Source organism: Pygoscelis adeliae, unplaced genomic scaffold (assembly GCF_000699105.1).
Source record: "Pygoscelis adeliae isolate BGI_AS28 unplaced genomic scaffold, ASM69910v1 Scaffold13, whole genome shotgun sequence".
NCBI lineage: Eukaryota > Metazoa > Chordata > Aves > Sphenisciformes > Spheniscidae > Pygoscelis > Pygoscelis adeliae.
The window spans coordinates 1,525,366-1,553,115 of NW_008824499.1; the positions used below are offsets into that span (position 1 = coordinate 1,525,366).

Here is a 27,750-nt window from a genome sequence, read left to right on the forward strand (position 1 = left end):
GGGCGAACGGGTGTTGAAAGGGATGGAGGGCTTTGATGGGCTCCCAGGAATGAGCAGGCGGGCAGGCAGGCAGTGCGTTGTCCTCCCGGCCCCCCTCCTCGGCTGGGCTGCAGTTAGAGCGGGATTAGTTAGTGTTTTTCTGAAGCATCAGATAGCGGGGGAAAAAAAAAGTCCCCCAAAAATAAAGCCAGACCCTTTTACCTAGAGTTAACTTTTGTGATCCACAGGTGGTTTGTCCCGTTGCACATGAGGGGGCTGTGCAAAAGAAAATTGCTTGGGGTTAAATAAGTTAAGAGAGGTTTTAGGCGAGCGTTTTGTTTCAGGAGGCGAGCCTGCAGCTTCCCCCATACGGCTCAGTGTGTGTGGGACGAGCCCTGCCGGGGACTGAGGCACGAGGTGGGGTTCTGCTTCTTGCTGGCCCCTCGCCGGTGCACTCAGGCTCGCTTCTTGCAGAAGGAGGCTCCCCGGCAGCGGTCATTTTTGCTGCAATTACATCTGGCATCCTCCCGCACGCAGCCCAGGCTCAGAGCAGCCAGGCTGGAACACTCGGAGCTGCAAAGGGGAAAAAGAGCTTTTCCCTGCTACCAGGAGCACTGCCACCGGCTCACGCCTCCCCGCCAGCCTGCAGCGCTTCTGCCACCACAAACATTTCCAAACATCCTGATGGAAAAACACACCAGGGTGGTTTTTTTACTTCTTTTATTTTTTTTCCCCTTTCTAATTGCACTGTTGCTTGATCCTTTAAAGCAAGCCGCAGCGGAGCTGCCTTTCTTTGCTTAATAGGGAACATGTGTCTGCATCTTGCATGGCGGCGGCGAGCGTGGCGGGGCGCGGGGCTGCCTGCGTGGAGCTGCCGGGGCCGATCACTACAGCACGGAGACGACGACATATCCCCGGCCGTGCTTACGTGGGTGACCGACTCCGTGGGGTGAACTCCCCTTAAAGAGATGCTGCTTGTAGATATATGACCGTTATTGCAGAGTGTAGTCAGGGGATGTGGCAAGCCGGCATCTCCGCCTCAGGCTGAACAGAAGTCCTCCACGTGAGCGTTCCTGCCCAAGGGTGTTCCTGCCCACGGGTGTTGCAGCCCACAGGGGTTTCTGCCTGCGCCTGGAGTGGCCGGCAATGGCAGCGCTGCTGCAGCGAACATGAGTCGTGTGCCGGCAGGAAGGGTTAATGCTTCCAGCGCTCTGTGGTGGTCTCCGGACCAGGATGGGATGCATTGTGGCTACCGGTCGATATATTTTGCTGAGGACTAATGCTGGCGTTTTGCCATCTGGACTAAAAGCAAGTTTGTGTGATGTGCGGGACCCTCCGGGGCCCTGGGCTGAGCTGAGGGTGCCAGGCTGGGACGTGCATCCTTGGGAATTGTCCCTGCACTGAGCAGGCAGTGCTGCCTGTCCTGGTGTGTGCCCTTGAGTGCAAACCATGCTCCGGTGGTGGGTGGTGCTTTGCCCAAGGGAAACCTCCCTCCCCGCTCTCTCCAGCGGCCCCAGGGGAACCTCCTGCATGTGGGCTCTGTCCCTGCTCTTGCATCATCCCATGGGCTGGGAGTCCCCAGAGGCACCGTGGCATCTCCAGCACTTGCTTGGTTATTACTTGTCACCAGCAATAGAGCCAAGGGAGGAGGCAGGCGATGCTGGCACTCAGCAGCTGGTCCCTTTCCAGCTGGCACCCTGCAGGGCTGGGGACCCTGCCCAGTGCCATGCTTCTGTGCACAGCCAGTCTTGGGGACAGCCCAAGGTGTCCCTAAACTTTGGATCAGGCCAGATCCTCTTCCCTGAGACTTCGGTGCAAGAAGGGCACAGGTCTGGGCCAAAAGTGGGAAAGCCCAGCCACAGGGTGCTGAGCCATGGCTTGTTGAAATAAACGCCTTCAGTGGCTGCGGATCGCCCGGTTGCTCGCTGACACCATGCGCTGGCAGGGAAGCTGTGACTTCCAGAAGGATCCAGGGAGGATGCGCTGAGATATGACAACTTCCCTTGTGTCAGACCATGCATCTGTTTTCCTTTGCTGGTTTGGTTTTCCAGAGAAGGTAGTTGGCTCCTTCCCTCTCTAAAGGGTCACCAAATGGTAAAACCATTGTGCTTACTCCATGAGGTACGTTTGGGATTGTCCAGGTGGGTTTCCAAGGGACCCTCCAGTCCAGGCTTTGATGGTGGATTCTTAATTTTGGGTGGCTACACAGCCCCAACAGTGGGGCTGAGTGGGATCCCACCTCCCCGCCTATCAGTTGTCCATCCACTGACCAAGGTTTGGCCAGGGAAGATCCGTTAAACAACCCACCTGAGCTGCATGGGGCTCTGAGAAACTGATCCCCCCATGGCCCCCACAACCTATCGCTTTCCTGGTGTCTCCCTGGGAAAGGGGTGGTCAGAAACCTGCCACTATTTATTCCCGATGCCGTTTGCATTATCACTAATGAATGCGCTGCAAATGAAAAATCAGCATCTTCCTTAGGGCTGCAAAACATGGCCATCAAACGGCTCCTCCCTGAATTTTGGGGGTCCAGAAATCTGGAATTATGGAAGCACAAGGTACTTGTGTAGCTAACATCCTGGGGCTGTTTGTCAGAGATTTTGTGGGTAACCAGGAATGTGACAAGACACGAGCCGGCGATGACTGATCCTCTGTTCATCCTCAGTATTCCCTGGCTCTCCATCCAATGCTGCTGCAGCCACCAAACCCTGGGTTGTTTCCTAATAGCTGATGACAAACGCTGGCTTTGAGATAGCAACCTGGAGAGGAATTTGGTGCTTTCAGCATCTCATTTGGCAAAGAGCACTTGATTAGGAATTAAAGCTAGAGGGGAGCACAGGGACATGTGGCCCACCCTGCTCCTTCTTGGGGCCTGCTAAGTTTTTGCCCAAATACCCTATATCAAGCTTAAACATTTTCTAGTTAAGCCAAATATTTCAATCCTAAGAAAAGAAAAAGTAACGTGCATGGCAGATGGGTTGCAGACGAACATCCGATGCCACCAAAGCCCATGTGGTGGTGGGGATGGGGTCACAGGAGCCCAGCCCAGCACTGGGTGGCCAGTGGCATCCCCAGGATGCTGAGGATGCAGGGGTCACAGTGGTGATACCGGGGTCCGTGGACCCGCTAACCTAGCACAGAGGTCTCCTCTCCTGTGTGGGATTGAGCGATGAGAGAGAAAACGGGAGCAAGAACAGCAAGGCGAGTTTCAAAGTGCCAGACTGAGCTGCTTGACCCTGGCATGCTCCAGGTTTTTGGCAGATGTGAGCTTTCCCCCCGCCACGTGCTCCCAGGCTCCTCCAGCGAGCAGCTTGCTCATCCCTGCAAGAAAGCAAGAGCCTGGCACGGCACATGCTCTTCTCATGTCCCATCCATACACTTTTCCTCGGGTCACCTGTAGTGCCCCCAAATCCTGTATCTCCTCCCGTGCCACCCCTGGGGACTTGCAGCAGCCCGGCAGCGGGCAAGCTGCCTTTGCCCTGGGGAATTTGGCACAAAGGCCCGTGTGGACCCAGACGCAGGTTCCCATGGGCCGGACTCAGCCGCAGCGTTCGAGATGCTTCTCCCACCTGTGTCGCTGCCCTGTGTCGACTCGGCCTCTCTGCAGAAACTCTTTCCCAAGCTCTGAAAGTGCTGGAGGCCAGCAAAACAGGCTGGGTTTGCACGATGCAGTCAAAAAAATTGAGTGATTTTCCCCACAGCCAAAAAAAAATTAGGAAATTCTTCCAGCAGCTCCACTGCCCAGCTCAGGTCTCCTTAAATTGTAAAAGTTTGGAGCAAAGGCAGCGAGCTAAAGACCCATACCTCATGGCAGCAGAAGCAGCCTTGCGGCATCACAGCATACACCAATGGGCTGCGTTATGGCACCTTCCCAGAGTCCCTTTGCTGGCGGTGAATCCCGTTGCCTGCCCGAAGGATGCAGGCAGGAAGCACCGGCAGAGGTATGGGCAGGAGGATGGTGCTGGGGCCCCGAGAGCATCCCCCTCCCAGAGGTTTCCCTTCCAGGGAGGACTTATTTTTATTCTTTTTGGCAGGAAAGGTGGCTTTTATTCCCAGTATTGTTTCCCAAATGTGTTTTTTTTTTTTTCTTTTCAATATTTGACCTGACAAGAATCAAAAGTTTGGACTCGAGTGAAGTTCCAGTTCAGAAAGGAGGTATTTGAGGCTTCCTGCCTTGGCTGCATCGCACGCAAAACATGTGGCTTTTGGTCACTTATTTACGACAGTGATGTCACTCCTGACAAGAAAATGAGACTTGGTTCTTTGGGTTGCTAAATCTCCTTGACAACCTCTCGAAAAGCTCCCAGTAGTTTAAGCCAGTTTAAATATTCTCAGATTTATTTTTTTTTTCTTTCTGCCTCGAATGCACCCACATCTGTTGGCTTTCTGAAATTCCTCCATTCTGCCATCCATTGCCTGGAAACTTTCTTCCAGGTCATTTTGCTTTTCCAGCCCCATTGCCTCCCCTGGTCCCCGCTACCTGCTGCGAGCGGGATGCTCCGGCATTGTGAGTGGCACGAGCCCCTTGCAGCACTTCTCCCTGCTCCCCCCGATTCAGAGACCTTTGCACTTAATGAAGAATTTGTGCTATTTATTTGGGGTTTCTGTTGTTTTTCACGACCACCCTGGCTGCCTTTTGCAGGAGGTTACAGCTGCATGATGGGGTCCTAATGCAGGGAGCCACAGGATGGGGCCCCCAACTTGTCCCACTCTGCTGAATGCAAACGATGGGAAGAAAACCCATCACATCCTCTCTGACACTTACTCTGCACCCAAGTGATGAAGATGCCTCTGCATTACTTGGAATTTAACCTTGCTTGAAATATAAAACAACCTCCCCAAAAGACCCCCCTCTTCCAGCCAGGTCCAGGGTGTCACCCCATCTCACTGGTGGCAGCAATGTGACACCCCTGGGTGCTCCCAGCTCCCCACGACCTCCCACTCTCCCCTTGCCCATCATGACTAACAATGGCCGGTCCTGGCCTCTGTTTCTTCACTGGCTAACGGTTAACTCAGAGGAGGTTTTCATTTGTTTTGAAATGTTAAATAAGGTCAAACTACCACAAAATATGCTGGCTCTCATCCCGCCCCCACCCTGTCTCCTTTTTTTTTCCTCTGCTTTCTAGAATTTCTTTTTGTAGGATTTTAAAGCTCCTTACCTCAGCTCTCCTTGGTGAGACTCCGCAGTTCTCTGTTTATGGGGCCAACGTTACAGATTTGTTCCTATGACTGCAAAAAATAAGGTTTATCCCTAACATTCCTACCTATAAAAACACTTTCCATCCTGAATTTTTCTGCCTGGGAAGTGGCATTCCCAGCCTCTCCTGTTGACAACCCCTTTATACCCCTATAAATACCAAACGTGATCCTTCTGCTGCTTTTAAAGTCGTCCTAACTAGTGACGCCAGGATCTTTTATTTGCAACCGCAGCTACTTTCTGCCCAAAGGCAGACGAAGAGCCGGGATATCCTGGCTATTGCATATCCTTCCCTGCAGCACCGTCTCCCATGCAGTCGCTCCTTGCTGGGACCTGGGCCATACCCCTCTATGCTTAAGAAAACCCATGGGGAAAATAATATCGTAAATTAAAAACACCTCCCTGTAGAAGCCATGCAGCATTTGCACCCGTGGAGGGTTTGAACGTGATGCTGGCCTGAGCTAAAATGTATGTGTCTCTGGGTAAAGACTGGGATATTGTGGGCTGATACCTGCTGGCTATGGGACATGGACCACGGGACATGGGACATGGGTCACTCCAGCATTTTGCAGCCACCAGTAATAGAGGCAAGGCAGTGCATGAGCCCCGCAGCACAGATATTGCTTCTCCCTCCTGCCCAGGGGTGGTCTTTGCCCCCAGCCAATTTCTCCATCAAATGCACCCAGGGGGGGCTGTGGACACAATTTGGGGCAGCTCCTGCATCCGTGGATGGGTGAAGGGGTATCTCCAGCTGCTCCGGAACTGGGGAGACTCATCTGACCTCCCTGTCTGCACACCCTGCCGCTGGGTTCAGCTCCTGGCAGAGGGAGGAGCTGCCAGACCAATCCCCCGAGACTTGCTCCCTGGCAAGCAAATTGCTCTTGAAGGTTCACTTGTGCGGGCTGTGAGCACCGGGTTCCCCAGAGCTGGGATGCCGTGGTCAGGGATCCTGCTCCCGCTGTCCTGCAGGAAGGGGCATCCTCTCCAGAGCAGCCTTGGGGAGACGACTAAGCCCAAAAATCACCCCGTCCAGGTCTGAGCATCCATTCTTGAAGACATCCCCCTCCAGAGCTGTCTCTCCCTAGCAAACTCCCCAGTGGCACCGGCTTTCGCTCACACGGGAAAAGCGAATCCCAACTTTGGCTCTTTGGTACTGCAAAACCCACAGGGACAGCAGGAGGTGGCCCATGGAGACAGCTGGGCTGGGTGATGGGCTCCAGACTGGGCACATCTGGTATGGCCACACATTTCCTATGTACCCCCGTGGTCCCTGCTGGGGTGCGTGGGGACATAGTGGTGGCCATCTCCACCATGAGCAGCTGCTGCTCCACAGCTGGACGAGCAAAGCATTGCAGAGCAGCATGACCCATCGCAGGCAGCTTGAGGAGATGTCAGAGGGAAAAAGGTGCTCTCCCCTCCCCATGCCCATCCTGGCAGCCCTGACTTCAGCTGATTCACTCTTACAGCAGCCTAGAGGAAAAATACTATTTCCTTTATGAATAAAACAGAAACAGTCTTTTGCTTTGGTAGCAGTGGTGGGCGACAGCTCAGCGGCCGCGAGGAGCACGTTGGTGCCTGCAGGGCTGAAGCCCCTTTGCAGGTGGGTTGGGGAAGGGCGCTGCCCTCCAGGGCTTGTGCAGCTGTGGCCTCTAAACCCTAAATGAACCTGCTTAAAGCTGCAGCCCTGGGGCTGGTTGCTGCCTGGGGGCTCTGTGCTGGAGAGGGGAGTGCTGGGAGGTTGCAGGTGAGCCTGGTCTGGGCTACTTTGGGTCTTGTAGCCTCCTCTCCATCATGGCTGGCTGTGGGAATGCTGTGCCACAGACCTGCTGTGATGGGGTAAAACCACCCCTGTCTTGCCTAGGACTCTCCTGGGGCATGTTGTGCATTTTGTGGGAGCTACATTCCCATGATGCTTGAGGTTGGAGGCACCTCTGGAGATAATCTAGTCCAAGCCCTGCTCAAGCAGGGTCACCTGAAGCAGGTTGTCCAGGGATGTGTCCAGTTGGGGTTTGAATACCTCCATGGGTAGAGACTTGACAGCCTCTTGGGGTGACCTGTTCAGTCTCTGACCACAGTAAAAAAGTGTTTTCTCCTACCATCTCAGCACCTTGGCTGATGGAATCCTTCTTTTCTCTCCTCAGGGTTCAGTGACACCTTCAACATTGACACCAAGAGGCCCAAAATCATAGCTGGCTCTAAGGAAGCATATTTTGGCTACACAGTGCAGCAGCATGACATCGGGGGGAAGAAATGGTAAGTGAGCTCTGTGCCAGGCTCTGATGAGAAGGGGATCTAAAGCAACCTACCCAAAATGCTGTCTATTTCCTCCAGCTCCATCCAACCACTGGTTTGGGGTGGGCAGTGCTCCAGCTCCAAGGGAAACCAGGGTTGCTCTTGGTGATGCTGGTGCCAAGCCAGCTTGGGCAAAGTAGAGAGTAGAAACCCTCTTCCTTTCAAAAAGAGGAGATTTATGTGGGGGCTAACAGCATATTTTGTATTTGGTAGATGTATGTATATGGAGGGTGCTGTGCCCTGTGTCCTGCCTGGCTGCCTCTTGGTGGCAGGTGCCACACATGGGGCTTTGCTCCAGGCAAGTTCATGGTTCCCCGGGGCCCCTCGGCCTCCGACAGTCGCTGTAAACCCATCTGGGTTTTAGGTCAAGGTCATCCCGTTTTATATAGTTTCCACCAAAGAGCCGCGGTCTGCAGAAGTGCTCAGACCTGCCTGCGTCCGTCAGGACTGCAAGATGAGACTTGGATGGGCTTTGCTCAGGTTTTGGGTTTCGCAGCAGGTTTTGCTCCTTGCCAGGGCTGATCCCTGCTGGGGGATCCCACACAGATGTTGGCGGAGACCCTTGATGCTCTCCAGGAGCACATCTGGATGCTGTGGTGATGAAAAAAAAAGCCCATGAAATTCCCTGCAACTCAATTACTGCGGAGTTGAAGGATCTGCCCCATGGGTGGATGATAGCCAGGCTTAAAGCAGCAAGCGAACATGTAATCAATGCAGATGGATACCCCTGAAATTCAAAACTCAGACCTGTGCTGCCGTTGCATGACCTTTGCTGGTGCTGGCAGGGGGCGCGGGGCCAGACCCTGTCCTGCGTCCTCAAGCTGAGCTGACATTTCGCTGCAAGGAGCAGGGAGGTTCGGTTTTAACCTTGGTCTCCCTAGCTGCCGTCAGCATGGCCTGAAACCTCCCTGCTCACCGCTTCCCTTCTGTTTAATGGAGGGTCGGGACCAGCCGCCCAGGCATGCTGCGGTGAGCCGTTCCGCTGGCTCCGGGCCCCTGTTTCCTGCAAGGATTGTGTGTTTTTCCCAAATGGTACTGTGCATCCAGCTAATGGGGTGATGCCGATGCTGCGGCCCCCGTGCTGCATCAGGGCTGTGGGGGCCATCCCAGCTCTGGTGCTCCCAGCTGCATCCTGGGGAGATGCTTGCAATTAAATCTGTGCTGATGTTTCCACTCTCTGGGTCACCGTTTCGTTCTGCCATGCAGCAGAGACACAAGTTAATATTCATAAAGCTTTGAATGGTGGGATAAGGTTAGCTTTGCGCTGGGATCGTGTGCTTTTGGATGGGCTGGGAAGGGAGGGGGCTGCCTGGGCTGCAGCCCATGAAGCTGCCGCTGCACCATCTCAGAGATGGGTCCTGAGCAGGTAGTTTAGCACCCAGTATCCCCTCTGAAGTTCAGAGACTTGCATTTGTGTGGCTGCGATGAGCTTTTCCACTGCTTCAGCTCAAGACCGAGCACAGGGCTGCTCGTGGCTGGGCTGAGTCTCCCCAGAAGCGTGACTGTGCCAGGTACCAAAGCATCCTCGCAGGGGGACATCCCCGTGGTCCATAAGTAGGTTTTCATGCAGCAGTTGGGGAGCTTTCTCCTAGAGCTGACCCTGCCTGGGACTGTGTTGGGGACTGGGTGGTCTCTTGGTATCCTTTTCATCCTCACTGTCCATGAACCTGTGCTATGGGACTGTTTCCCAACCAGCCAGCTTACACTTAAACAAGAAGCCAGAAACATCTGGCATGGGACAGCCCTCCACCCTTTCTTCACTTAAGAACATGGATATTTACCCAAAGAAATGCTTTTTTTGGGGGGGGTAAAGAATTTTGGGCACCTGATAGCACAACTGCTCATGGCCAAAGCCATTGGAGCATGGCATAAGCATGGTTGTCAAGTAGTTCCAAAAAAGGAAATTCCTGCAACGCCCCCTGCTCAAGACCTGGGCAGGGGATCCTGATGTTAACAGGTGACATCACTCTGCTTGGCGTGAAGTCTTCCATCCTCATCTCCCTCCAGGCAATGCTGGAGCACATCTGGGCAGCACCATGTGCTTAATTTCTAAGGGAATCTCAGCTCAGCCTGGTGTCTTCATCCCTCACCTGCTCCCAGGCAGGGACCAGGCATGTCTGTGAGATGGTGGGATGGGGACCAGACTCTCCAGGGCGGTTGATATGATGCTTCAGAGCATACGAGCTCTTCATTTGCACAGACCTCTGCTGTGAATTATTTTCTATCAGGAATGGATCCAAAACACCAAAAATTTGGTGGTATTTGCACTGGCCTCTGCAAGTGACTGGCTCAAGTCACACCTGCAGAGGTGTCTGCTGGGTCAGGGCTAAGCCCAGGAAAGGCTGTTCAGAGATCGCAGTTCTCTGAAGCAAACAAGGAGCCAGAACCGAGTGTCTTTGCCATCACATTTGTCCCTGCCTCTGCTTCTGGATAATATCCCTTTTCTGTATCTCATTTCATCCTAAACCATGCCAAAAATCTCCCCTTGGAGGAGAGCAGCGTAACGAGGTGCGAACGGCACGCAGGCGCCTTGCTCCAAGTGTGCCACTGTGCTCCTCAAATGACAAAATTACATCCGTGGGTGCAGGTGGTGGGAAACCCTCCTGGGACCGCAACTGAGCCTTGCTCCCGAGGAAGGACCCTCCTCGCCCACCCCTGGGCAGGAGATGCAGGGCATGGATGCGGCTGAGCCTGTCCCATCCCTCAGCCCATCTTGCAGGGGTCCTGGACAAGGCACTTATGAGGGATCCCGTGCAATTCCCCCCTGCCCTTCAGGGTTTGGTTTCCCTGCCAGGTGGAGATGACAGCAGTAGCTAAGCCATTGGGTGTTCTGTACCTGCATGGGCTGGTTTTGCTGCTCTGCAGAGATTTCTGCCCCAAGTGAGCTCTCTGAGGGAGAGGCCCTGTGGAGATTGGTGGAAAACACCCATTTTTCAAATATTTTCAGCCCAATTGTAGCTATAGATGCTGTTTTAGGCATGATCCTGGCTGCACCCTGGCAGAGGGACTGCAATTCCCATGCCATTTGGGGGCTTTTATGCTTTTTTCTCATGCCTTCGAGCTGCTGCTATCACTGATGGGGTGGTCAGGGGCTGACTTCCCTGGGGACCAGCAAAGGGAGGATTTTGCCTCCTTTCCCAGCAGGACACTGGAGCAAAGACCAGCTCTGGCTCATTTTGGCCCTTCTCACATCTCTCCTGCCAACATCAGGCAGCATACAGCTGTAGTTTCCTCTTCTGTCAGTTCTTCTGCATGAAAAAAATGGATGTTCTCTGCACAGAATGAGTGTATGTATATACATAAGTATAGCATCTATTTGAATATGCAATTATGTAGTATAAAATGTCTATTAAATATGTGTACACAGTTAAAAAATGAAGCCACCATGACTCAATCTGGTTAAAGGATAAATGACTGAACAAACAGAACATCTATAGTATAAACCAAGGACGTACAGAGAGAGCAGGGTAATAATTGTGTTGAGCCTCAGCCAACCCCAGGAGTTGGCAGGAGGCAGAAGAAATGGAGATGCTAAGATGAAACCCCAGTTGCTGGTAAAGGCAGAAGCCAGCCGAGCGTCCTTCAATACCATCCCAGAGGAGTTCAACAAAACCCACTGAAATGCAGAAGAGCTCAGAGAAACTAAATGGTTATCTCAGAAGCGTGGTTCGTATAGGAGCAATGGTTATAACAACGTGCAGAGACCCGGCTGCCAAATACCAAATGTGGAATCTGAGGACTTTGGCACCTATCCTTCAGTCTGAGTATTCTAATGCTGCTGTTGGCTAGTGTGGATAGTTTTAGAAAGGTTTCAAAGCAGCTTTTATATATATATAAATTTATATGTCTCTCTCTGTGTATAGGCATATTTGGATGAATGTGTATACACAAACCTATATTCTGTAGGTATATTTTTGGTTGGGACTATCTCCTTTTTGGGGAAGGAGCCAGGTCATTTGCACATGGGGGCTGTAACTGCAACCGTGATAGTGGAAAATCTGGGAGGAAAGAATTCAGATTATTAAACTCCAAGGGAAAAAAACCACTTAGATATATACTGCTCGAAAAGCTCATCGATTCACGGGGTGGCTTTTCTCTGCTTACCATCTTCTCAAGCAGCGAGGGGCTTTCAGACCTCTCTCTCAACACTTCCTCTCCCTTTTTCATTAAGCTGGAGGTGCAACCCAAGTGCCTTCTCCAAATATGTGAATGGAAAAAATGACAACAGGCTTCTGAAACATCCTACCGTGCAACGCAGCTTTGGACAGCAGCAGTCAGGCAGCAGCCGCCCTGCCCCAGAGTGCTCCTGGTGCAGGCAGGGCAAGAAGTGCCCGACGTTACGGGGTCTGAGCATCCCTGGTCCCCAGGGCCGAGCATCTTGGGTGAAAACTGGGAGAAATGGGAGCTCCCTGTGCTGCTGTGCTTGGGGTAAAGTGGCCTGGCAGGAGTTTTGGTAGAAGGAGAGGGATTTACTGTAAGGGCAGAGATGATCGTGGTGTTGACCCGAAGGGGTGACTTGGCTTGGAGCTGTTCTTCTGCCCCAAGTCATACTTTGGTTCATGTCATTTTGGGGGTATTTAATCATAGAATCATTTAGGTTGGAAAAGCCCTTTAAGATCATCAGGTCCAACCGTTAACCTAGCACTGCCAAGTCCACCACTAAATCATGTCCCTAAGCACCACATCTACACGTCTTTTAAATACCTCCAGGGATGGGGACTCACCCACTTCCCTGGGCAGCCTGTTCCAATGCTTGACAACCCTTTTGGTGAAGAAATTTTTCCTCATGTCCAATCTAAACCTCCCCTGGCACAACTTGAGGCCATTTCCTCTCATCCTATCACTTGTTACTTGGGAGAAGAGACCGACACCCACCTCGCTACAACCTCCTTTCAGGGAGTTGTAGAGCGCGATGAGGTCTCCCCTCAGCCTCCTTTTCTCCAGGCTAAACAACCCCAGCTCCCTCAGCCGCTCCTCATGAGACTTGTTCTCCAGACCCTTCACCAGCTTCATTGCCCTTCTCTGGACACGCTCCAGCACCTCAATGTCCTTCTTGTAGTGAGGGGCCCAAAACTGAACACAGTATTCGAGGTGCGGCCTCACCAGTGCCAAGTACAGGGGCACGATCACTTCCCTGCTCCTGCTGGCCACACTAGTTCTGATACAGGCCAGGATGCCGTTGGCCTTCTTGGCCGCCTGGGCACACTGCCGGCTCATGTTCAGCCGGCTGTCGACCAGCACCCCCAGGTCCTTTTCCGCCAGGCAGCTTTCCAGCCACTCTTCCCCAAGCCTGCAGCGTTGCATGGGGTTGTTGTGGCCAAAGCACAGGACCCAGCACTGAGCCTTGTTGAACCTCATACAGTTGGCCTCTGCCCATCGATCCAGCCTGTCCAGAGGTTCTGTAGAGCCTTCCTGCCCTCGAGCAGATCAACACTCGCATGAGTTCAGGCATGTTTGTTGCTGTGGATGGATTTATTTGGCAAAATGCGTGTGTTCAAACATGAAAAGGGTTTCCACAAATGCACAGGGGACGCATGTCCCTCAAACATGGAACCTCCCATCCCCATGTGTGCTCTCCTCATGCTGCACATGAATGTTTGTGGCAAACACAAACTGGAATTGCCTTGAGTTTGGGAAGAAAATATTCTTAGAGGTCCAAAATCAGGTAAATAAAGGGAAAAAAGTTCCCTCCATCTTTCATCTCCCCTTTCCCAATTGCTTTTCCTGATTGCTGCCCATCATCCCATGAGCAGGAGCTGCGTCACTCCCTAAGGAAGGACAAAAGGACCCATTCCCTCCTCTTACATGTGCACGGGAGGACATGCCAACCACTGCCCCCAGCTTTCTATTGCCACCAGACACCCCAGTACAGGAGCAGGAGAGGGAAAGGGGCCAAGGGGGCAGGTTGTGCCTCCCTGGGGCAGACGGCAGCAGCCGTGATGCTCCATGCAGCGAGCACTGGGACTGCTGCCCCATGCCGGCTTGTGTCTGCGGATTGAAAGTTTCCAGCTATGCAAAAAATGAAGCTTGAGAAGAACTGGCTGTGGAAGGAAAGCCCTGGGAATAAACATCCATTAGCCTTCAGAAGCTGTAAAAATAATAAATATAGCATTCCCGAGCTGGCTGAGGCCAGGGCTTCACTGATGCTGCTGGCAAGGTGGCATGGCTGGGGAGTGGGTCCCGGATGGGCTTCAAGGGTTGTGGGTCTAGCATTTGGGGCGCTGGATGCTCTAGAGAGCTCTCTAGCTGCTCTCTCCCTCCTGAGCTCATGTCTTGTGCTGTCCTGACCCCACTTTGCAGCAAAGGGGTGCTGTGAAGCCTCAGTGTAGGGCTTGGCCCCCTGTGCACAGCTCCCCACCACCCTCAGCAAGAGCTCATCCTTGCAAGCACCCCAAGGCTAACCCTGCCTTCCAAGGGTGCCTGGGGGGGGGCAACCCTGAGCCCCCATCCCCACGACTGCTCCAGGCACAGACATGACGTTTCCAGTCTGAGCGCAGCCAAGGGGAAAAGGAGGAGGGAGAAGAGAGAAAAATCTGCTTCGTGGATTTAAAGCTATAATTGTGCTGATCTGGAAAAACAGTTAAAGGGTTTGCTATTTCCCTACTACTGCGAGAGGCTTTCTTGGCTGTAATTCTCCTGTGGTTTGGCCAGTACCCGAGCGCTCGGATTATTTTGGTGAAAGGGTACATAACTGCAAAGCATTCCTCCGGCACGGGGATAATGTCTGTTCCTGGCTCTCCCTCCCACCACACCAGGGCTGCAGGCACAGGCTGGCCACAGGTTGCAGGATGCTGTAGCAGCCCACCCCATCTCCCATGTTCAGGGGTTGTCCCCTTTTTGGCACACATGGGGTCTTTTTTCCCAGAAAATCACATAGGCTCTGTTATTAACATCACTGGGCTCTTCAGGGCTGCTCCGCAGTTCGGTCTGCCCCTGCCTGGCACCTTCCCAGGGCATCTTGAAGGACACGGGACGTCTGACATCCCTGGGGCAGGTCTTCCTTGGCATAAAGCAGCAAGGTTGTCAGACTCTGGGGTCGGTTTGCATCAGCCAGTTAGGCCCTTTCATTTTTTTTTATTTTATTTTTTGTTTTTAGAAAGCATTTGGTCTAATCAGAAAAATAGATGTTGTCTCGTGTTACTCGCTGTAGGACTTGCAGAAGAGAGGGGCTCACGAGAGGATGTCCCCTTGCAGACAAAACCAGTCTGCACCAGCAACACTCAGTTGACACTTTTCATGGTTGGTGTCAGGCTGAAAGAGGAAGGAAAAGGTTTGCCACCCCGTCCAGCAAAAAAGCAAAACGGCACTTGGTATTTTTTTTCCACAAGGGACCCAATGGGAGGCACGTGCAGAAATGGGGATTTGGGCTACACGACAAATCTGGCAGGCAGAGAGCAGCTGTTCCACAGCTTCTGGGCTCCTGGGCACCCCAGCATCTCCATCTTGCATTCCCCACTGCAAGAGCCTGAAAATTTCCCCTGCCACAACCCTGCGGGTTTACCCAGGGCTTTCCAAACTGCTGCAACAAGAGCAGCATTCCCAAAACTACCTTAGCATGCTGTGACACAGGTGGGCTTCCCCCTCTGAGGTACACCAGGATTTTTAGGAAGAAACAGAGGAAGCCCATCAAGCATGAACTTTGGCAGCCAGGCCCTCGGTGCATAGAGGAAAATTGTCTCCTTGGTGTTTTTAAAACATCCGCATTGCACCATAGCATTAGCATTCAGGTGCAGCCCTAAGACCCCGGCACCCCTCCCGTGGTGAGACCGGGGGAGGCTGGAGGTGGATGGACAGCAAGTCTTGCCTGTGCCATAACGTTACACATGTGCTGTAAAATATCTATAGCCTCATTTATGAAGATCTCTGTGGAGGAAGGGTGTCTTGCTCTTTCCCATCACATATTATTCACCCATAAAAAGGCCTTTGCAATCACTTCTTCGTTACTTAGGGTTGGGGGCTTGGTGCCCTGGTCTCAGAGCACTGAAGAGCAGATGGATGGAGCTGTGATATTGGAGCCGGTGACCTAACGGTGCCTCCAACGCAGCAATGCATGGGTAGGGGAACCCCCCCAAACACTGTTAGCTTGTGATAATGGGTGACTGGGGAAAGCAGGAGACTCCTGGTAAGAACCGAAGTCACAGATCAGGGTTTGCTTTGGAAACTCCAGAAGAAAGCCAAAGATCGCATGAGTCCTGGTGGACACATGCAGCCTACAGAGAGCATCGACCAGTAACTTCAAACGCCACAGTGGAAACCCACGGCTGGGCCAAGAATCACTGACGGGCCTTGCCTGTAAACACCTCTTTATTACAATATCCCTAAGTAAAAGGGAAAAAATTACACCAGGAAAAATAAGAAAGTATCATTACTGCTGACCACAATATTCTGCGAGTTCCTCAGACATGTTTTGCAACACGCCCGTCATCTGCTATTTTAAGGAGAGTGCCGGTAATTTTGCTTACTGCGATGTCTGTGTAATTGCTGCAGCAGTGCAGAGGGCTCGGACCCTGCACGCCTCCGTGTCCTGGTGCCGGGTCCCCTCGGGGCTAGTCCTGTGACGTGGCTGCTCAGCGTGGGGGGAGATGGCCCGCCGGGCCCTGCCGGGCCATGGGAGGGGTTTGCAGACGTGCTGTGGGAATGGGCTGTGTAATTAGGAGCATCCATTCCCGGCTCGACCTGGTGCGCGGAACAGCTGGTTAAATTACAGTCGTGTTTATGTTTTGTTTTGCAATGAGGGGGTTTGTTATAAAGCAGAGAAAACATTGATCAGCCTTTATAAAAACAACAACCAAGGGTGCTTGTGCACGTCGGTGGCGGATGGACAGCCTCCTGCAGGCACTCCCCATGCAGGAGCAGGAAGGGTCAGGAGGGGACAGGGGTGGGGACAAAGCTCCAGGAGTGGGTCAGGATCTGGACCTGGTTGCCTGCACTGGGCACTTGCAGGGTCAGTGGGACCCAAACTGCAAAGCAAGGATGCACTACATCTTGGGAGAGAAATCCCCTAAAACTCACCAAATGTGGGGAGGGAGCACTGCACCTGCTCTGTCGTTACTAGGTTGCCTATTAATTGGGGTAGTATGGGGAGCATAGGGAGACCTGGGAGTGAGAGAGAGGCTCTGATGCTTCCACCAGGAATACTTCTGCCAAGGGATGATTTACAAGGTATTCAATGGGCAAAACAGTCTTGCAAAGGGTGTAACGTTCCCCTGGAACCACTGCTAAATAACGAGCTTGAATGGCTCATTGGTAATGAGTCAGCCCAAAACTGGGTGCTGGAGAAGAGCCCCTCCAAGCTGTGTGAAGGTCGTCAGCACAGAAGCAGTGCTAGGGCTGGAGATGACCAGGAATGGATTGGGATGAGATGATGTTCCGCGCAGGAGAGAAGGATGTGAATGAAACAGCCACGGCCGGGAGGAGCATCCTCTCCCAGGTGGCAGCACCCGGGGACATTGTCCCTCGCCGAGGGTAATGGAAACCTGATGCAGACGGTGCAAATACTTCCCCGCTGTAACCATCCTCTTCCTCCTCCTCCCCTGCCGCATGCCCTGGGCTCAGCTCCTGGGTTGGGTGAAACCTCTCATTGCTGGCAGGTGGAAAAGCAAAGGTTTGCATCGCTCCTGGCTTTGTGCACCATGCTTCTTCAAAACTGTTTTCTGAATGTATCCAATTGATATTATTTAATATGCTGTTAACCCAGCACACATCAGGATGGCTTGTTGGTGCCCCCAGACCCAATACCTCTTCTCTCTGCCAGCCTGCGCTCCTCTCCCAGATGCCCCAAGCTCCCTCCCTGGCTGCCCCTGGCCCATGGGACTGCTTCATAGAGAGACCAAAACAATCAGTCCATCGTCTTCTGGTATCTCTGCTGCACCTCCCCGGGCTTTGGGCAGTGCTAAGGGATGTATCTGGGTTTAATAATGCAATAGCCATCAACTCAAGCTCCCACTATGAGACCGTGTTGGAGGTCACCCGGCACTCGGCCGCAGATGTTTGCAAACGTGGTTTTGTGGTGACCCTTGGTCACCAACACATGAGTTTTCTCTGCTCGTGGTGAGCAGAACTGGCCGGAGCAGCAGTCCGTCCATTGCTGCCCATGCAAGGCGATGGGATCCTCACCATCAGCAGAGCCGCCCTGCATTGCCCGTGCTCATCAGTGGAGCTGCCTTGTATTTAAAGATTAAAAAAAAATCACTACAGATTGATAAAATTATTTGCTAGAGGCCATGCAGAAATCTGCTGTCAGACCAAGGACTCATTTTCAGGTCTCACATCCTCATGTGCCGCCATCTCTTTGACTCCTCCGCCGTTTCTGCCTCTCCTTGGACTCACACTAGGTATTTTTTCCCACCATTGCCAATGTGGAGAAAGACATTTCAAAGTCCATTCCTCCGTCACACTCCCTTCAAGGAGCCCCGATCCCATTTAAAGTTTTCCACAGCTGAACTCTCCCTTTCCTGAACCTCCTTAATCACTTCTTCATTCAGTTCCATCTTGAATAAATTAACTGCAAGTGAATTTGCCTTGCAGGAGATTAAGTGTCCCATTGATTGAAAAATCCTGTGAAAAGCATAGTTGCTTCTCCATTCCTCCCTAAACCCTGCATTCCCAGATCACCAGCTAGACATACCTTCCTTTCCTGATTTCTTTCCATTTAATCAAAATATCTTAAGGCTCAAAATGAGCTTTGCAACCTCCCCGCAATGCACCCAGGGAGCCTGCTGTGCCAGGGGGGCTATTCCCTTAAAAAGTCTGGAATTTGCTGGATGCAAAATGGCTGAGGGGTCTCTGTGGTGTGGGATCATCCTGCATATGGGCCGAGGGACTGAGCTACGTCCAGGCAAAGATGCTGGTTAACACAGCCCTGGCAGGAGACATTGCAGGTAAAAGTCAACAGCACTTTAGAGAAAAAAGGCAGAAATTAAAAATTTATGCATTAGAGAATAATAAATGAAGATAAATAGGGACTAAATAAATGAAGCAGAACCAGACCTAGAACTGTCGGAGGAGGTTTGGTGGTGGTGGTACACTCCTCTGGGAGGGGATGCTGGGGAGGGGCACATCCCTTCGGCTCAGCACAGCAGCCTGTAGGTACATCCAAACGGCCACAAATTTTTAAACGCTGAACTCTCCCACAAATTTCCCAGCAAAATGCTGGTTTCTCCATCGCCTGATGCCTTCAAATCGGGGATGGATGTTTTTCCGGGAGATGTGCTCCAGCCAAACGTAATTTATTGGGTTCAATACCAAGATAACTGGCATGAATTAATGTCTGTGACACAAGGAATTTCACCAGATAATATTTTGACTAAGGGAAAAAAAATACTCCAATAATTCAATCAGTACCGAGCAGCTGTGACTCTAATTGTCTTAGACACTGAAGCACAGCGGCATTTCGGGTTTTATGTTGCCCTGTCGTGCTGTGCACGCTGTTCATGTGGATGTGTAACAAAATCATGTAAAACAGTGCAAAAAAATGCAAATTGAGTTTGACACATCATTTTAATGTTTGCTGTGAGACTTGCCCAGCAGCCACGGACACAGCTGTCCCGTCCCCAGCCCGGGCAGGGCACCGGGAAGTGGGACTGAGCACGGGTGCTCTGCTTGCACAGGCAGAGCAGAGGCTCCTCGGGTATTTCCACCAACAGCCTGGTTTTCCTTTTTATTTTTTTCCCCCCAGGATGAAAGTTAAAAATATGTCCTCAGACATGTTGCTCTGAGCAGTCTGCGCTTTTCACATTTAATCCCTTTTTTTGCTTTTGTTTTCCCCATAAGGAGTGCATGAAAAGGAAGGCGAGGGCGGGCTTGTTTGGTTCTTATTTTCTTTTAAAGCTTCGTTTATTAGCCAAGCTGTGACGCAAGGGCCTGCCGCTTCGCTCTTTGCAGAGGGCTTTGCTTGTTTAGCATCAGGCTGTGGCTGGGGCAGGGAGAGATTGCAACCCTCCAGAGAGCACGAAGGGGCAGATTAGGGGTGACCCAAGGGTGCGTGGGGCGGGGGAGAGCCGGGATGGAGCAGGGAATGGCTCCCTGCTGCGGCAGGATGCTCCAGTTGGATCTGGGTGATTTAGGTGATCTGGGATGAGACTTTTTTTTTTTTTTTTTTAAGAAAAAAAAACATTTAGAGCGCAGTTTTACAAACCACAAAGTAAAGGAAGGGGTTTGTAAGCAGCCTGTGAGCTGGCGAGTAAAGCAGCGTCTCTGACAGCCGACTTCGGGGAACACGTACAGCATCCCTGCAACCGGCACCTTTCAAACAGCTGGAAAAGCCTTTTCCCGAGCTGCCAAGTTTCCATGAGAATTTGACAGCTTCAGCTGATTAATCACTTAAATTTAACCAAAAAGGGAAAACAATGCCATTGTCTTTGGGAGACAAAAATTCTGTTTTCATGAGCTTCACAACCCCTTTGCATTCATGGCAGCGTCTGTAAATATTTGGGCTTTCTTTGAGCTTCCAGCCCTGACGCAGGGCTGGGGAATTGGGGGAATGGGTGGTTTGCCCTCGTCATCGCCTTGGGTTTGAAAGAGGTGCTTCAACCTAATAACTGCTGGTGTTCAGGAATATTTGTTAATGGGCAGTGTGACAATATTAATATGTGAATATTGATTAATGGAAAAGTCCCAGCTGGGATTTTCCTGCTGCGAGGTGGGGGGACATCGAGGTGGAGCTGCTCTGAGAAGTTAATGCTAAATCCTGTTTGTGTTAAACTCTTCTATTGGAATGAAGAACTAAAAAATGAGAACATCATTTCTGAGGTGTCTTAACCTTCATTTCTTTTCATCTTCAAGGACTTTTTCTCCACACACACACCCCCCTTCACTACATTTCCCATCTTCCACCTTCCCCCCTCCTGGTCTCTGACCATGAGCAAACAGGCATCGATAGTGCGACAGAGGCAGAAGGAGATGAGCAAACTCCTTGTACAGGTCCGGGAGAAGGTACCAGATTTCCCTGAGCTTCTGGATGCTATTGAGGACAGTTCCGGATGGTTATTATTTTCCCCTAATTATTCTCCTCGTTAGCAATGAAGCTGTAAGACAGGAAGTATTTCCATGAGAATCCTTAAACGCTGCTTAGATTTTGGAGCTTTTAATTTGGTGAGCAATTCCATTTTATAGTGATGGAATAAAAGAATGAATCTTCAGTGTCTTTGTAGAAGCAGCATTTAAAAAAATGGCCATTTCTGGTCTAACAGGGAACATCTGTGCCGGGGATGGTCGCTCTGCCAGCTGCTGGGTAGGGCGGCGCAGAACAAAAGAGGTCCTGTTTATCTGGTGATCCGGACATGGACGGTTGCATCCACCGATAGGATTTTGAAAGCGAAAAAGCGATGGAGAAGATTTATTTTGGGGCTAACACATTGGGAGCAGAAGATGCCAATAACCCGTGGTTCGGGGTATTTTTGAACTAGCCTGGAAGGAATGGCCAAATTCCTCAGGTCCTGCTCTCCTCCTCCTTTGGTTTGCTGTTTTGTACTATTCTAGTCAAGTCCACAAGAAAAAGTGAGAAAAATGCTTGCAATGTCCCAGATACATCCTGACTAGTGGCCTGCACCCTTGGTGGATGTATGTGGTTTTATGAGCTCCTCCTCTTAAAGGACAGATAGATGCCCAACGTCCTCACTTGCCGTGGAGCTGGGGATCCTAACGTACCACTCCGGGCTGCTTGTAAGTGAACAACCCCAGGTCAGAGCAAAACTCCCGGAAATTCACTTTTTCAGCTTTTTAGTGCGGAAAATTCCCCACTGATCCCAGTGCGAGTTGCTGTTACTGCTATACCAGCTCCTTGCTATTTCTTTGGGTATCACTAGGCAGGACTCCTTCCTACACATCCCAGTCCTGAAGACAATCCTGGCATGAAAAGGTTCCTACCTGAAGCAGCAGTGAGAAGGGACACCTCCGTTCTCTGCTCCCCGGGGCCAGCCGTGCCCACCATGGGACCTCAGATGGATGCTGAGGGTTTCGGTGCCGGTGCCAGCCATGAGCAGAGGTGGTGATGAGGGTCCCCCGCTCCTCCCCATGGTGCCAGATGGTTTTGCAGACCTCGCTCGCTGCCAGGCATTCATTCGCCCCTGTTGCATCTGATGGCCATTACTTCCAAGCAGCAGTGAGTCATCATTCCCAGCTTATTGCTGCCTGCTGTCATGGGAAGGGCAAGTCAAAACAACGCTCTTGTTGCTTGCGCCGAGTCAGGTCAGGGGAACGACGGCGTCCCCCCAGCAAGGGACCCTCTCCTGACACCTCCCCAGCCACGAGCCGGGGGCTTGGGCTGGGGAATCCTTTTTCCCGGGGTGGGGGTTCCCCTCTGGCAGTGGCCGTGGGCTTGCTCCCCTGCCTCCCACCCAGCCTCTGGGCACTGACAGACCCTTCTTTCCTGCAGGCTGGTGGTGGGCGCTCCCTACGAAACCAACGGCCAGCAGAAGACAGGAGATGTCTACAAGTGCCCGGTGACCAGTGACACCCACAGCAACTGCACCAAACTCAACCTAGGTACCGCACACCCGCGGGGCAGCAAGGGGGAGCTGGGCATTTTCAACATGGTGCTGTTTATCACTGCTTTGGTCTGTAAAGGTGCATCCTGTCGCGTTGCCCAGATTGTCCCCAAAAGCATGAGGACTGCATGTTTTAGGAGGATTTTTAGATAAGGAATTATTTCAGGTGTTCACATTACTCCTGGTGCTGAGCTTTAAGCAACGTTAGGGTAAAATCAAGCAAATCGGAATAAAGTAAGAGAGTTATTTATTTAATATAGCTTAAACTGTTTGCTTTATTAAATGATCAGGATAAACTTATGAATAGATAATGGTCCCACTAGCAAATACCTGACTGCACATGGCGGTGTCTGTATTCCCTCTCCGGGGGATGCTCGGACAACGTGCCCACCACAGCAGGTTCCCTGGGCGCAGGCAAGTTTTGCTCCCAGCATCCAGCCTGCCCCCGTGGCTTTGGTATTTGGGGAATTATCACCCAGCCCCGCAACCCCCAGGCCCCATCACTGCCGTCACAGGAGGAGAGACCCTGGGAGTGCCCCAGTCCCGCAGACATCCCAATCCCATCTCGCTGGATGGAGAGAGCGAGCTCTTTCTCGGGGTTTCTTGTGCTGGTCCAGCACTGACTGTGCCAACAGCACAATATCACGATATCAGGACATGCCTTCCCCAGGTTGGGGCAGTGCAAGGCACAGAGGGGACAAGTCCCCTTTGCTGCCCAAAGTGGGACACCCAACGGGCATGTCCCTGTCTCAGCGGGGGATGTGAGAGCCAGGGACTTTCTCATGGTCCTGAGGAGCTTCGCTGGGATTTGGGGGCAAGGTCTGGGATTTTTTAACACTGGAGCAGCTGGAGCAGCTGTTCTCACTTTATTTTTCATCATTATGAATCTGAACTACCCTGGGTTTCTACCAGAGCTGATAAGAGAGGAGGAACTTTGGATCATCTGCAATATTTGATTGATTAGCTCCAAATCTTTTATTTTTTTTAACATTGTTTTCTTTTTTCCTTTTTTTTTTTGTTATTTGCTATGAGAACATCGAGATTCTTCAAGGAAATAAATCTCTTGTGTGTGTATAAATTTGAATCTTGCTAAAAAGCAATCTTTTTTCCATTGGAAATGGAAATCTTTTCAAATGAAAAGATCAGTTCCATGAGCACATCCTATTTTATTTTTTTCCCAATTAACTTGTCTAGTTAGCACAATCCACTGAGGCCATTTGAGTAAAACCAGACGCAGAGCTGCCCTGGGGGGATGCCAAGCTGACAGCGAGCGTGCAGCAGAGATGACCGTAGCACAGAGAAGCATGAGCTGACGTGGGACCGGGGCTCTGCCCCTGCCCTTCCCACGCCGAGCAGGCAGCGGATGCACGAGCTGGCGGGGAGCATCCTGCTCCCCACCGCAGAGCTGCGGTCACAAGGTGTAGCATACCTGGGTACCAGAGCAGGACAGTGGGGTGTCAGCATCTGCAGACGGGATCCTGGAGGATTTATAATGTGGGCTAAAGCCCCTTTTCCTCTGGCTTTGCTGCGGCATGCATGCAGACAGCAGGTTGAAGCAAGGCCAGGGCGCGCGGGCGAGAACCGGGGCTGCAGTCGGCTGGTCCCGCAGGGGAGAAGCGAGGGGTTGTTGGAAGCTGCTCAGCTTCAGGCTGAGCTCCTTCAAGCTCCGGGTTGTGGATCTTGGTTTCTGAGCCTCCCCTCAGTTTAAACCTCAGTAAGAAACTTTCAAAGGCCACAGGCAAAGAAACCAACCCCCCAGTTTTACCATTAATTGCCCGATTTCCTCCTTCTCAGTTTGCTTCTCGGGCAAAACAGCAAAGGGGACGCCCTGGGTCGCAGGGAGCTGCATTGACCCCTGAAGTGGAGGAATGGCTGGGTTAGGCAGCATTTGTGTCACAGCTAAACGATATTAGCGTTAACTGAAAGACAGGGCTGCCCTGGGGGCCGTTCCCGGTTTCTGGGCTGTGACACAGGAAACGAAAGCAATGTGCAAAGATAAATCAGCCACTGCTGGCCTGACAATAAAAGATGAGATGCTAGAGCCGCTCAGAGGGGTTTCTTCCTAAAGACTGACTACATAAGAGATGCCGGCTCTGACTCATTGTTTCCTTCCCTAGAAGACATTTCTCTTTGTTGGTTGTGGCATCTAAGAAAAAAACCAATTCTTACTTGACAACTGCTTCCAAAAAAAAGCAGAAGCACTAAGTCTGCAGTGTAAGCATGCCGAGACAGCTCTCCTCTGGCATTCAGCTGTGTTCCCTCTTGCTCCGGAGATGCTGGGGAGCAGCACGGGGATATGGGCTGGGTGGCTGGCATCCCTGCCTGGAGGCTGTCCCTAACTGCATCCTCTCTCCGAAGGACGGGTAACGCTCTCCAATGTCTCCGAGCGGAAGGACAACATGCGCCTCGGCCTCAGCCTGGCTACCAACCCCAAGGACAACAGCTTTCTGGTGAGGAACAGGGGCTTCAGCACAGCCTGGCCTCCCTGCGTTGGGAGGTCACTGCAAGGTGCACGTACAACAGCATGCAAAGGCACGCAAAACCAGATGCATGTACATAAGCATGTAAAGGCATGCAAATATGCCTCTTTGTGTATTTATATATATGCTGCATACACCGTGGGGCTCAGAAACCTCACCTTCCATGGGGAAAATGATGCCAAAGGAGAGGACAGCCTTGCAAAGCAGCAACTAAAAAGTGGCAGTTTTAAACCCATCCCTGATGTTTGATTTTTTCCCCCAGGCCTGCAGCCCTCTCTGGTCCCACGAGTGCGGGAGCTCCTACTACACCACGGGCATGTGTTCCCGGGTCAACTCCAACTTCAGGTTCTCCAAGACGGTGGCTCCAGCTCTCCAGAGTACGAGAAACAATCTGCCCTGCAGCTCTAACCCCGCCTTTGAAGTCAGAGGGAATTTCTGTTCTCTAATCGCTTCAGTCCCATTGAGAAAACAAAGCGATGTCAGTTTTTAAGCGAAGGCAAGAGAGCAGAGGAAATGGTTGCAGGGAAGTGATTCAAAGGGGGTTACGTACACAGACATCTGGTAAACATTTTCCTTTTGACTGACACCCTAGGAAGACAAAAAACACCTTATTCTTCCAAAACCAGAAATAAAAGTATCCAGAATATTTTATCAGCACAGCTAGGAAGGCAAAATAAGGAAAGAATTCAGACCTTGGCCACACAAAACAAAGAGCTCATTGACTGAAAGCTAACTATTTTGGCCCAACTTTGTGAATTTGGATACATGATTTTATTTTGAGATATTAAATAAGCTTCCTGGCTTTCCTGTAGGTGGTAAGAAATTGCAGAAGCCTGTCCTGCACCACTGGGGCTCCCAGAAGCTCCTCGCCCCAGCTGGGTGTGGGATGCAATGCCCCAGCTCCATCACCCGTTTGGTGTTGATTGATTCTCACGGCATAGAGCAGAGCACAGGAAAATGGGACTTTCGGGAGGCAGAGGCAGTAAAGCAAGAGCCCACCACCAAATTCTCAATGTCGCTTCCCTTTTCATGGCCGGAAGATGCTTTTAGCCCTTGCTGCAAGGGGTAATTGGATTTTTTAGAGAGGGTGATTAACAAGCAGAGTGTTACCATTCAGCGAGTGGGATGCAGAGGGTCAGCTCCTCTCCCTGGGTCCCGGGGTGAGTGGGGGATCGAGTTGGTAGCGTGCAGCTGAGGACCACAGCGATGGAGGACCCATGTGTGACTCCAGTCCATGGATGCTCTAACCCATAAATGCCTACAGTAGGTGAAAAGGGCAACCAATAAATATCTGTCACTGGAAAATTCATCATCTTCTGGCTTTCTGCAACTTTTCTAAATAATGTTATAAAATATAAGCAAGATAGAGAGATGACACTGAGCAATTTTCACCGCTGAAACTAGTCGACTGCCTAAATCCTTCATGGCTCGTACTGCTGGGCTGAGCCCTGGGGTCCTCGCCGGGGTTTTTGGCTGCCTCGTCGCTGAGGATTTAACGGGAAGGGGAGGAAATGCCCGACTTGCGTTATATGGCAAGTACAGGCAGGGCTGAGGAGTGACTCAGGAGTAAAGCATTGCTTGGTGGGAGGGACGGAGGCTGGATCCTGCCTGCAGCGGGCCACTCTTTGAAGTATGCAACTATATTAGACCGGATAAAGGTCCAAATCTGAATCAGAAAAGATACCGCTGAGTGTTATTCTTAGAAAGTTATCCAGTCTTTCTCGGCAGAGAGGATGCTTGTGGCTTCTCTCTACCTTGCTGAAGCCCAAAGGTCTTTATGAATGATTGAAATAAGATTTTTTTTCAAACAAATCATAAGAGCAAGTACCTGACTGCGAGAAATGAAGCCATAAATCTCCTCTTTGCAAGCGTTGCCAAGGTCTTTCAATAACACACTGCTTATTTTTCACAGGATGCCAGACGTACATGGACATAATCATAGTTCTGGATGGATCAAACAGCATATATCCTTGGGTTGAAGTTCAGCACTTCCTGATAAACATCTTGAAAAAATTTTATATTGGCCCCGGCCAGATACAAGTAAGCCCCTGCACAACTTGTGCATCCCCCCGTGTCCTGCAGAGTCCCCTGGCCATGCTCACGGGGCCGTTTCCAACGTCCCTTTTCTGCCAATATGCTGTAATTTTGCGCCACGCTTTTTCAAAATAAACTTTCAATGTATGGATTTTAAAGCTGAGGCCATAGAAATAACACTCACATTAATGGCCTTAAATGAGCTATGGAGAGAGCAGCACCCCATGCCCCGACCGGGCATGGGGAGGATGAAATCATATGGAAATATAGAAGTATCGTCCTGTGCTGAGGCAGCTTGTTGCAGCTGTGAAGAGCTCTCCATCCTCTTCCTATTAGTAATCGTGGGCTGATTTGGGCAGGGGTAGCCTCAACAATTCACAGAAATAACCCCCTGTTTGGTCCCATCTAGACATGCTGTGGGTCCGCACGGGGGCACAGCACGTCTGCATCACCCCAAACCTTTATAGCAGGGCAGGGGTGGCTGCGCATGGGTGAGAGCTGGCAGAGAATAGAAATAAAATTGAGCATTATCAATGGTCCCATAGAAGGAAAACTGCAGCAAATGGGGACAGAGTGATTGGTTTTTAAGGGTGCTGTTATTTCCTGTGGTTGGCAAAGCGTGCTCGTTGTGTCGCAGGCCCTCGCTACGCGGTGGGTTGCTGGCATCCTTTGTGATATTCCTTTAACCCCTAGGTCGGAGTTGTTCAGTACGGAGAAGATGTCGTCCACGAGTTTCATTTAAATGACTACAGGTCTGTTAAAGATGTGGTAGCAGCTGCCAGTCACATAGAGCAAAGAGGAGGTACAGAAACCAGGACTGCCTATGGGATAGAGTTTGCTCGGTAAACATCTCTCCCATTCCTGTTCATTCTGACAACAAGTTTAAAATCGCCATTTGTTTTTCTTCCCTCTCTCCCCCTTCACTTTTCCTCGCTGCTTAGAAAACAGGGGACACCGCCAGGCTAAAAACACTATTGCAAAAAGTCTCAGTCCTTAATTGATGGTTTACAAACGATGCTTTGCAAAACTGCTCTGTCCTTGGTTGCAGCTGGACCAGAAGGAGGGCGCAGAGGCAGACTCTGAAAATGTATCCTCTTTCTGAAAGCACCCAGAGCTGAGCTCTCAGCCCCCAAACGCAACCCCACATCTGCCCCAGACACTGCAGCTCTTCTGCAGACCCCGTCGGGTACCCGAGAGCTCAGTACAGCCCCGACCCACAGCTCCATCTCCTCCATTATCGGGGACAAGTGCCTGCTCCTGCACTTTTTTGCTGCAGCCTGAC

At 51.5% G+C, this 27,750-nt stretch overlaps 1 protein-coding gene across 1 annotated transcript in view; it reads left to right on the top strand.

Moving 5' to 3' along the window:
- Window positions 1-27,750, top strand: part of ITGA11 (integrin, alpha 11) — a 52,645-nt gene that overhangs the window by 774 nt on the left and 24,121 nt on the right. The window contains exons 2-7 of the mRNA XM_009321515.1: window positions 7,318-7,429; window positions 21,843-21,952; window positions 24,313-24,404; window positions 24,697-24,811; window positions 26,347-26,474; window positions 27,162-27,310. Of these exons, the coding sequence (XP_009319790.1) occupies window positions 7,318-7,429; window positions 21,843-21,952; window positions 24,313-24,404; window positions 24,697-24,811; window positions 26,347-26,474; window positions 27,162-27,310 (706 nt within the window). The remainder of the gene's footprint in view (window positions 1-7,317; window positions 7,430-21,842; window positions 21,953-24,312; window positions 24,405-24,696; window positions 24,812-26,346; window positions 26,475-27,161; window positions 27,311-27,750) is intronic.